Source organism: Scomber scombrus, chromosome 4, assembly GCF_963691925.1.
Source record: "Scomber scombrus chromosome 4, fScoSco1.1, whole genome shotgun sequence".
Lineage (NCBI taxonomy): Eukaryota > Metazoa > Chordata > Actinopteri > Scombriformes > Scombridae > Scomber > Scomber scombrus.
Genome location: NC_084973.1, coordinates 16978870 through 16991151, shown reverse-complemented (window position 1 = coordinate 16991151; position 12282 = coordinate 16978870). Strand labels below are relative to the sequence as shown.

The 12282-nt window shown below is 38.8% G+C and overlaps 1 protein-coding gene across 2 annotated transcripts in view; it reads right to left on the bottom strand.

Annotated features, from left to right (window-relative positions):
• pcsk5b (proprotein convertase subtilisin/kexin type 5b) overlaps positions 1-12282 on the bottom strand; it is a 56562-nt gene that overhangs the window by 12244 nt on the left and 32036 nt on the right. For both annotated transcript variants that reach the window (XM_062417579.1, XM_062417580.1), the window contains exons 11-16: positions 11880-11983; positions 10076-10193; positions 4274-4462; positions 3944-4080; positions 3349-3480; positions 3019-3121 (exon numbers count right to left, since the gene is read on the bottom strand). In XM_062417579.1, the coding sequence (XP_062273563.1) occupies positions 3019-3121; positions 3349-3480; positions 3944-4080; positions 4274-4462; positions 10076-10193; positions 11880-11983 (783 nt within the window). The remainder of the gene's footprint in view (positions 1-3018; positions 3122-3348; positions 3481-3943; positions 4081-4273; positions 4463-10075; positions 10194-11879; positions 11984-12282) is intronic.

Sequence of the window (12282 nt, the reverse complement as noted above, 5' to 3'; positions counted from 1 at the left end):
ATGACTATAATGTAATGCCTACATCAAGGACACTGAGAAATATTTTAAACAGCCTTTTCCTGACCACAATGTCAATGCCAGCAGATGTCTGTGACTGAGTCCTTAAAGGCATATAGACATGAAACTGTGGTTGAAGCAATTTATATTATATTATATTATATTATATTATACATATATATATACACACATATTAGGTGCAGAAATGTTGCTTCACAAGAGCAAGAAACACAAGCAGCCAGACTATTGATGTAAGCAAACTTGAATTTAGCCACTTTATCAAACTCACTATTGTTAGGAGGTGAAAACAAAAGTGAGCCCAACAAAATGTCAGTTACCTTTCCAATAAAGCCAATAAAGCACACTGGCATGAATTAAAATTTTGTAACTTTACAGACGTATTTTTGTTGCTTGTGAACATTATGATCTTATACAATCACGAAGGACACAGAGATCATTCTCTAAATATTTGCTACTGGGAATACAGAGACCTAAAGTGTAGTTTTTAGAAGGTGGATACTTTTTTTTCTTTTTAATTCAATGTCCCTAAATCTGACATTTTTGAGGCCAAGCAAAATTAATAGGTGACATGAATCAATAAATACTGCAATTAATTAATTTGTACCACCTGAATTTACTCCTGGTTAAGTACAAAAATCCTAAATAATAGAACATAATGTAGAGAAACTCCGGGACACAGACAGTGAATTAATTACAAATTAAAGAATGATCAATTAATAAGAACATTTTATAGATATTTTCTGAGTTAGAAAGTTTTAAAGTTATTTATGTACTTATTGGTCTTATAACCTGAGTTTCTACAGCCTTGTATGCAATGCACACACCTTTGCACACACAGAAATGCAAACAGCGTACAAAGCTCCACATGCCTTTTGGTGAGTCTAGACCATCAAACACATATGTAGGGATGTAATTATCTAAACATTAAACACCACCACCACCCTTCGTCCTTCCTCCCACCACTCCCTTCAATCTTCATTCATCAATTGCTCCCTGTGGTGGCAGAAAAGGGCAACGCACCTCTAAAGTGGGCTAATGATAAGGCAGAGCCTAAGCTTGCACATTCTCATGCACCTGCATTGGTTTGCCTTTTATTAGTGCAGAGACCTGCCGACACAAAGGCAATTACAACAGACTTTGATCCTAATGGGCTCCTAAGGGCACACACCAATGTACACACATGCACTAATTCACAGTCTCACACAAACAGACTGAGACACACCGGCAATCTTATTCATGTAAAGCTCACCAAACAATGAGTGGTGACCTGTGACTTTAAATTGTGGCAAATTTGTAGAATTGCATATCAACAATGTGATTTTTCTAAAAATTAAAAAAAATCTTTCACTCTAAATAAATCAGGGTCAGAAAATTGTAACAAGCAAGAAATTATATGATGTGACAATAAAAAGAAAAACTGAGAACAGCAACAAGGCTCTTTTTGTAGGAAACATACTGTACCATCTTAGTGGACAGCACTCATGTATTGTTTCTTATAATATAACATTATGAGACAAAGTTCATTACTGAGATGATGGATTTTTAAGATTACAGTTAAAAAGCCTCTAAAAGATTCCCAATCTTCACTTTGACTGGATGTTCCTAATCTGCAAAGATTCATCCATCACCAGATTTAAATGACTGAAGATGAAGTTTTTATCTATTTTAAAAGGCTTCGTTTGAAATACACAAGTCTGCCCACTTGGTTAAAGTACTTGGTCACAATTCTTTTTTTTTCTTTTTTTAATTCATGAGTCAAATGTCACAAATTTCTGCTTGTATACTTATTAAATTAATTCACTAAAATCCTGGTTGGTATTCCACAAATATTTCTTCTATGCGTGTAAACAAGATCAAAATATTGCCTTGTGATGATTAAATCCAGTTATTCATTATTATTTCTAATTGACACCCTCTCAGCTCACATTTATCCCTCGCTTCATTTGGCTTCTGGAATCCCAGTGGACTTCAAAGCTTCAATTCTTCTAAAACAATGAGACGTTGTTGAAATCACATATCAATCGCATCTTTTATCTGTAGCTTTGTAGCTCAGATGCAATTTTTAAATTAAGAAGCTAATTGGTCCTAAAACAACCTACTTTTGCATCTTCATATATATGTTGAGCACCTTTAGACTGTTCCCTGAAGTGAGAGACTGAAAGGAATTTAAAACATATTCCCTTACACTTAAATTATACCCCCTAAAAAATATGCTACACTAAGTAGAAAATTACAGAGCCCCAGAGTGTGTATAGATAGATAGATAGATAGATAGATAGATAGATAGATAGATAGATAGATAGATAGATAGATAGATAGATAGATAGATAGATAGATAGATAGATAGATAGATAGATAGATAGATAGATAGATAGATAGATAGATAGATAGATAGATAGATAGATAGATAAAGACACACACAACTCATTCAACAACACTGATTGCTATCTCCTACATGAGCAGTAATATTTCGAACACTCAATGCAGTAAAACGTGGCCTCAATATAAAATGTTTTTTTCTCTCTGTGACCACTCCAGATCTCCATGCAGAATTTATAAAATAAATGCAAAAAGTTTATTAATTCACTCACACACTTTTTTCTATGACTCATCTTTGTATTTCTTATCTCTTATGTTAGCAATTTACGTTAAAGTTGTTTGGCTCTGAATCTCTCTTTTTATTGTAACAATCCCCCCTATAAAAAGGGGAAGGGGAACGACACAAGGTGGCATGACGTAATTAACAGGTGAGGTTATCCGGACAATATGCTCAGTCGAATTCAAATATGCAAAAGACAGTGAAGAATTAGCCTTTTTTATCTGTGATTATAAATTCAAAAAAACTAAATAATTTCCTAAAGTTTCAAATGCAAGTCTTGAAGTCCATTTAATTAAAGACCATATTTTGGTCATATTGTAATTTTTTAATGTTATACATTGAAGATCAGAAAAGACAAGGCAAGAAGAACATCAATATTGATGCTATAAAAGCAGTCTGACCTGGTGTTGTTCTTGAACTTGAGGAAGTAGTGGAGGCAGTTGATGCAATGATGGGGTCCAGGACCTTCGCAGCCATTCTCATTGCATTCAGAGTCACATGGGCCTGGATACACAAATTGAAAAGGAGTTAAGCCCATAAGAATAGGTTTTATAGTTCAGAAACCTCATCCACCCTTTAATAACACCCTTACAAGCTCACACTGCAGTGCACTTTAATGTGTGACAGGTCAGTAAAAATATCAGCTGCCAAAGACTTATGGCACAAACCAGGACATCATGGCTGCTACTGTGGCTAACCTGTCTGTGTAGCACTCTGGATTTATCACTTACCGTTGTACTCCTCTGTGAACTCCTCGTCGGTGGGCGTCAGCATGTCTGTGGAGCGAGGCTTATCACTGCGCAGGGGCGAGTACGGGTGCACAGAGGTGCCGTACAGCACCAGAGACCACTCCTTCAGCTTGCCTGTGGAAACAGCAGCGTTGTATATTTGTATGCAGAGCTGTCAGATCAGATCATACTTAACAGCAGACATGCAAGAGAGCAGGAGCTTCAGAGTCTATTCAACTATAAAACAGGTATTTTCAGCTGCCATCAGTAGATTATATTACATGAAAACTTTGAATGATCCCCAGGAGAAAACTAGGCACAAGTTACATGGTATTGCAGTGATATAGGCAAGCTTTTTAGAAACTGCTACTCCCCATTTTGAGACTTTATTATGTTGTTAACTGCTCAAAGACCCATTAATTTAAGTTAACTGCCTCCAGAGCAACATGTGTGTCCCTGCTGGTCGTGCACTGAGTCCAGTCACAACGCTGTCCTGTCTCTTCCACTGACACTGTAGTTTCAAGTTCAATTTTAAAAATGCAATGATATGTGCACTGGTTTTTAAAATTTGAATGTCTTTAAAGAAATGCACTCATACCAGGTACTTTCTGACTGCGGAGTTGAGAAGGTGAGTCGTAGATCTCTAGGACCCAGTCGCCTGCTGCTTTCTCTCCCCAGCAGTGGGTGGTCATAAACTCCCAGTTCTTAAAACCCTCCATGGAGTGATCAAACAACCTGCACATCAAGAATAGAAAAGAAAAGAATATATTATTGTTAACAAAGCAAGCATAGAGTGAATCTACATTTTTAGAGAATAATACAAATAATGCACAGGCATAAGTACCTTACAGCAGTTTAATGACACTGCAAAGAAGCTGAGTTGTATTCATTTATTCTAATTTTAGTGTGGTCACAACTTGTTCTCTACCTGTTGGCAAGCAGCTGAGACTTGGTCCCTGAGGGTGAGGTGAGGTTGATTGACAGGTCTCCACGGCGAGGGTGTGTGATTGTAATACGTACGACCACATGCTCCAGGTAGATCACATGGTGGTTGGGGTTGTCAGTGCACCCCGTCGCCTTGTACACCGATCGCACCACGTGCTCTGGACGGATAGTTCTGGAAGACAGGATGGGAACCAATCAAAAGACAGAAATGATGGGGTGGGGTGCAACCACTACCCAACACCAATCCCTTTAAGGGTCCAGAAATGGAAACAAACAATTCATTGAGGCAGATTCAAAGTCTGACCTGATGTCAACATACTCCATGCACGACCAAAGACAAAAAGTGGGGAAAAGAATTTATGGACATTGTGGCTTTGACCAAGCAGATTTGCTGACTTAAGAAGTACATTTTGTTTCAGGAAAAAAAACATATTGCAATTAAAATCAACAAATAAGCAAACCAAAGAATCCATTCGGGTTAAAATACTTGGAGTGGGGTCTGGCTAGTTTCAAGAGTTTTTCAAATATATCTTTTCTTACAGCAGAGTTTGAACATGAACTTTAAAGTAAACTTGTAAATTCAGTTGTTGGGTGAAACTGAACAGCCATCATCTTTACAGCACAAGATTTAGCTGCTGAATGTCACTGTGTGTGCTGGTTAACTGTCATGTATCTGTAGCTGGTATGCTCCAGTGGATGTGCTTTTTCTGTGAGTGAGGTTGAGGACTGTGGCTCTGTGTCTCACTACATGCAGACAGCTTTCAGCTCTTGCCAAAAATACTGTTAGTGACTGACATAACACTCACTATTAAGTTTCTATATACTCAACTACCCCTTAAAAGCAATCACATATATTTTGATTTAACTTCCTCCAAAGCCCTTAAACTGCCAAAGAAACTAAGCAGCATGAGCACGATAAGAAAGACAAAGAACATTATTTGTTCTGCCTGCTATGCACCACTCGGCAGCAGAAAGATGATCCAACAGCCAACATAAACATCTAACGACTGTTTGAATAAAGTCTGTGGTATGATCCAATATACTTGAATAGTGATACAATACCAAAAACAGTCAAATCAAGTGTAGGGGACAATGAAATAACATCTTGCCAGTACAAGGCAGAAAAAGAGTCATAAGTTGCACATGAAGAAGCTGAGCCGACTCAATATTTTAACTCACTGCAGAATAGATAACATGCCGGTTTTATTCACTGGAAACTGAAACAAAGCTGGTTAATTACATTTCTGGCGAAATAACATATGAGAGGATTACTATGATCCATTTTTTTGCTGTATAGAGGGCTGAAAAACAGCTAATGCCAGTGACCTTCGCTGTTTGATCCTGTATTGGCAACAGCAATTACATTTTTAGGGAATAAGTGATACAACACAGATGTTTATCATTGAGAGGAAAATTACCCCGAGGCAATTATGGTTAAGACTGTATTTAGTTGTGCAAAAGATGAGGCATTTTCTTGGAACAACACATTCCTCATGTCACCAGGAACAGAGTGGCTCTTTTGACAACTATGGATGTTTTACACCTATAGTTTGTTTGCTCTGGTCCAAATCAGTCAATGGGCTGGTGAACTTGGTGTGTTTTCCGCTTGGTTTGGTTTCTTGTCATACAGAGAAAAATCCAAGCAAACCAAATTACAGCACCACAAGTCACATGAAAATGTTCAACTTTACTCATTGGTCAGATGTGTCAGGGACGGGAGCAAGGGCGTAAACACAGGATGAAAGTCCTGAAGGAGGTCCACCTTGATTCATAAATCTGGCTAGTTATAAGCCACTGTTTAATTTGCTCATCCACGTCCCACTATTCAAAGCTCACCTGGCTACGGGAACCTAATAGTCAGGTCAGATTGAGGTCAGATCATGTTCCCACCACAAACGAACCTTCAAGTTTATTTGGGACCAGATTGAGACCACCTCTTCTTAAGGGTCTCATTTTAACTGGACTAAAAATTGCAGGCATGAAAAAGGTATTTTCACGCCTGCATTTTTTAGTCTGGTTAAATTAAATTCCGGTTCATTTTCCCCCTTGGTGCGTTTCGTTTGGGCAGGTGTGAAGATAATAATCGCACTTGGGTGCAGACAAAAATAACCACATCAAGACCCTTTAGAGGAGATGGTGTCACTCGGATCCCAAACAAACACGGGAGTGGTTCATTTGAGGTGGAAAAGTGATCCAACCTGAATCCAATCCATCTACTAGGTGCACTCTGCAAGTTTGATTGAAACAGCTCCCATAACCAGGTGAGCTTTGCACTGTGAAATCCCGAGAAGCAAACAGATAGCCACTAGCCAAAGAATGAATCAAGGTCAGACCTGGAGTAGCGCAACATAGTGCAATACGTTGTATTTGGCCAGTGGATCTCCTTCAACACCTTCTTCCTGTGTTTATGTTCTTGCTTCTGCACCAGACACATCTCACCAACGAGTGAAGTATTGTCATGTGGCTTGTGGTACTGCATTTTGGCTCGCTTGGATTTTCTCTGTATGAAAAGAAACCGAACCGTGGGGAAAACACACCAAGCTCACCAACTCATCAACTGATTCAGTGTGAAAATGCCCTAAAACTTTACTCTTTTGCCATTCAGTACTACTAGTAGAAGATTTCAGTCACAGTCATAAATGTGGTGACTTTATTATTATTATTTACTATTATTCCACTATTTTTTTCCTCAGAAGTTTATTCTGAATGTGACCATTTGAAATTATAAGGAAGTAATTGTGTTGACTGTGCTGGTCAGTCCACTGATTACTGATTGATTACCAGTTTGTTTATGGAAGGCCAAAATTGGCCCTCAAGATGAAACTGTAATGATTTCCATTGGGAAATGTAGTTCAAATTGATGACAACAGTGTATAAATACCCTATCTCACATCAATCAGATCAGCAAATTAGTATCAAAGGAGTAGAAGTGGTTTATTATTCAAAGTGGCATGTTATAAATTACTTTTCCAGAATGCCGACAGGTAAACAATCCATAACCATTTCTTTTCAATTGTCCATCAACCCGATCTCTGGTCATTTACATAATGGAAGGCTGACCGAGCTGATACTTGGGGGATAGATAGTCAATATAAGAAAACTGTATGAACTGACTCAGACTTCAACGAATTAATAACAGACAGACAACCCTGGTTGTCTGTTTTGTAAGTAGTCGATGACCGTTTGGAGAGTGGACAGCAGTAATGGCTGGGGAGTCTAGGGCTAATATCACAGCTTTGGCTTCACAATGACATAACACAGATAACTGAACCATACGCATGGGACCAAGCAGAGCAGATGCACAGCTGATTACCACCAGCCTGATTGCACACAGATCAGGCAGTTCTTCTGGTGCATGCTCCAAGTGGAGTGAGGCGAGCGATTGCAGACAGACATTACCAAACGCAGTCAGAGGGGCCAGCCAAAGGGTGTGTGGGAACACAGCACTGAGGTGACGGCAGTACTTATGTAGTAAGTTACACGAACACACACACACATTAAGTATACACATGTGTGTATACCAAGAAAGGAAAAGAGACAAACATAGGTCTGCTTCCAAAATACCTTTACACAAACATTCTTCTTTCGCCTGATTTTCTCTTCTCGTCTTACAGTCACATGCACTTCGATGACGCAAGTTGGCACAGAAAAATAAATCTATACTCAACAAAGTGGTTAATCTGGGGGAAAAAAATGTTTCAGACTTTTTGGGGCAATTTAAAAAACTGTTTTGTTGAACTGTGTCACACATGAAACAAAACAAAACAGTTTTTTGTTTCCTGGTGATTTCCAATTTTACTTCTTTGAAAGCCTGTCATTTGGAAGGGTACATCTCTTTATGAACAAGGCTTAAGCTTCCAGGAACTGTACAAATGTGTGACTGACCATTTTTTGTGTCTCTAAGGCTACTCATAAATACACTACACTTTGAAAAAGGAGCGAACATGACTGGGTTTTGTATTTCAACAACAGTCAGAATTTCTCCATAAGCCAGCACATAATGCATGAGTACAGAGGCCAAAGCACGGCTGCCTCTGAAACAAGCTGGGCTTTACATAAGCCTCATATGGACTGACTTGTGCACTGGAGCAGAACAGACAGAATGACACTGATAATGCTGCAGTCACTGGCCACCGATCCTTCGACTGAAAGCAAACCAGTCCAGGGCCCAAGTTCAGCCAGCCACCCTAACACAGAACAGTGCTCAGGCTTCCAGCTGCATCAAGAATAACAAGCTGTGAAGCCCTGGCGCTGTTTCTCTTTATGTGTGTGTGTGTGTGTGTGTGTGTGTGTGTGTGTGTGTGTGTGTGTGTGTGTGTGTGTGTGTGTGTGTGTGTGTGTGTGTGTGTGTGTGTGTGTGTGCGTCTGTGTGTGTGTGTAGTAAAGGTCTTATGTGAGAACCACCCTGCCAGAACTAATGCTTGGCCCCTATCAAGGTACAGCTTGCACAACTGCACTCTCACATGCCGATGCATAAAACACCAGGGAAAGAAAAAAATTTGAGAAAAAATGAGAAGAAACTGAGACAGAGAGAGGGGGCAGTGGTTGTAAGAGAGGCACACAAAAACCAACCAGCCTGTAACACAACACGACCGTATTTTGTTGTCACATATGCGGGTCTCAAAGTTGACTCACTCACATGGAATTTCACTTTAAGCTTGCATAGTATGTGAATTTCTTTATATCTATCACATCAGAGTCCAACACAATGAATATACCCGTTGAACTAATGAGTGTCCATCCATTATTGTGGCAAAGCAGTAGATTTTTAGAAGTATTGTGAGTTAACCAAGTGCTTTTGAAGCTTTAAAACAACAACAATTATCCTGCCAAAACTTTTTGGACATCCCTGTACCAAATTCCCAATCAGGCATAGTTAGGGCAGCCTACAGCGCTGTTGGGTCCTATATGGGTCCTGAACTGTGCTGCCGGCACACTGTAGCAGCCTCGTTCTGAGTTGAGTCATGGTATGCGTGCATGAGAGAAAAACCATAATCATAAGCTCAACTTCAGTAAACAGTTGAACGGCATATTTTGCATCCATGTCAGTGCTTCTCATCACAGCCCCCAGCGTGTAACAGGCATACATCAGACCGGCACCTGCTCTAAACAAGTCATTATAATCCCACACACTTCTGGTTTGGGTTAGGCCCTTATTTCCAGTTAATCTTCATATAACAGTACACAATATTTACCACTTTAGACAAATTCCAACCATTTCAACATTTCATGTCACTGTGCACAAAGTGAGGACAATAAAGAAAAGATTTTCTGAGTTTGGCAAGTTCAACTGCATCCAACACCTTTGGGATGAATTAGAACGCCGACTGATCACCCAGCATCAGAGCCCCCACCTCATTAATACTCTTACGCCTGAATTGGAGTAAATCCCTACAGTCAGTTCCCAAAATCTTTTCCCTGAAGGGAAGAGGCTACTATAGCAGCAGATCAATGTCCTTGGATTTCGAATTATATGCTCCAAAATCACATATATGTGTGTTGTTTGAGCGTCAACATAATTTTGGCTATGACATTTTTTCTGAAATAGTAAAACAGACTGGTGGTTTAAATGATTTTTTTAAGTGAATGTAATGTATTTTCAAGTCTTTAGTGGGCTAAACAAATGGTCTGGTCACTGGAAAATCACATTATTTGTGTGTGTGTGTGTCTGTGTGTGTGTGTGTGTGTGTGTGTGTGTGTGTGCGTGTGTGTGTGTGTGTGTGTGTGTGTGTGTGTGCGTGTGTGTGTGTGTGTGTGTGTGCGTGTGTGTGTGTGTGTGTTCTACCTGATCTGTCGGTCTGCGCTCTCCACACAGACGTGCTGAGCAGGGACTTGCCTCCATCGCTCTGCCTCCTTCACCATCGCCTCAGCATCCATCAGGCCAAAGCCATAAAGGTGGCTGACTGCAGGATACACACACAGCTGATCAGACCACTCCAGTTCTCATTCTCATAGCAATGATGACTTATCAGAACAAGATTGTTTATAGTTTAAGCTCATGAGTATGATTTTGTGTGCTTTTCCTATCTTGTAATTATTTAACTGAAGAAAAGAGGGAGTGAAATTAAGTGATTTTAGATCATTTCTGCATCTTTATAACCATCTTTATAAGTCCATTAGTAATGCACAGTTTTTAGCTGCTAGTGGAGACTGCTATGTAGACTAAATGAAAAGCTACTGCCTGTTTAAAAAAAACAAAAAAACACATCCTGTACTGTAAAATAGACGGATGAAACTACTGACGATGTGTGAGGTAGTTGTCGAATAATGAAAAAGAAAGTTTGGAAACCACTCAACTTATGGGTACAGCTAATCAAATATGAATTCCTCCCCCCCCCCCCTTCCCTGTTCTGTTTCTCTTTAGTTCCTCTTTGAAAAAACACCAGGCACATTGGGCCTGCAGCCTGGCTGACCCTTAGTTCTCACTCTCTTGGTTTCTCTCTTGCACTCGCACTCACACTCACACTCTCTCACACTCACACACACACGCAGGTATGCATACACACTTAGGCACACATTAACAAAGTTGTGAAACGTGAAACAGCAACCACCACATGGATCCTGACAGATGACAGCTGGCTGCTCAGTAGTTAAGCAGGAGGCAAAAAATTCCAGCCATCTTTTGATTGGAGAAAACAAATTCAGGAGTCAAAATATGCATGCACATATTTTCTGTGGCTGTTTTGTATTTTTATTTCAAATATTGCAATATATCCCACCATGACTTGTAAATGTGACTGTGTGGCAAGAATATCTGCTGAAACTAACCACATCATCATCTACAAAATAGTCATGAATTCAAACTGATACTAAGCTGTTAAACACAAAGATTCAGCTTTTCTTTTATTGTTGCTTATAACAGTTTTACTACAAATGACATAAGTTATCTCTATCCTGTATCCTGTTGTTGTCAATGGATGGTAAGAAGATTTATATATTGTCACAATATCAGATTTTCTCACAATGATAATTATCATGCCCAAAAGAATTCATGATAACAATATTATCACGATATATAGGGAAATTTTGAAAAACAAATTGCTATCAGGCAAATCATCTTCAACTTTGTATATTTATTGCGTATTGTGATCTTTTCTGGCAAATGAATGACACTCAAAATACGAGTGTAGGGAGGTGAACAGAGAGTCTGTAACCAGAACTATAAGAAAGCTAAGAGACAAAGCGAGAACGGAAAGACACGGAAATTATTTAAGGCGCTGGATCCTTATTATTATTATTATTATTATTAAAAACAAAATTATCATATGTGTATTATTAAGATGATGGTATATTGCAACATTGATAATAGTAGTGAATCAAAGTCCCTCAATATATCAAACAAAAGTAATTGGTCAGAAAATTTAGATATAATTAGGTAAGAGAAATGTAGAAAGGGGTGAATAACAGTTGAATAATGTTCATCACAATACAACTTTTTACTGATTATTACTAGATAATAATTATTATTATAACGTTTTACTATATAACTTAATCGTATTTCTTAAGGTTAACATATCTAGCAGACAAACACCATCTCTATACAAATGTAAAGTCTGTGTATGTGTCTGTCTGTGGTTAGATGCTTGTACCATTGTAACCAGCAGCATTGGTCTTCCAGTCAGGTGCGCTGAGATGTCCGGCTCTGGAGGTCTTTACAATGATATGCTGAACATCTCTCCAAGACAGAAGAGGACTAGCATAAAAAAACACACACACACAGACATTCATATAATAAGACACTTGGGACTGAGTACAAACACTGAGCAGGAACTACGAAAATAAGTGAAATTAAGGCCTGCTTAAGCTTCCCTATATAGACATATGCATACATTTTAAATAAATATGGAAATCTACACACGCACATACATAAATGAAAAGGTCAGGCCTTCTTATACTAATAATGTCAAGACAGGAATGATGATGAGGGGGGGAAATGACATTTTGTTACTTTTATTTTATTTGGGAAGAGGATAGGAGAGCAAAAAAGTTTGA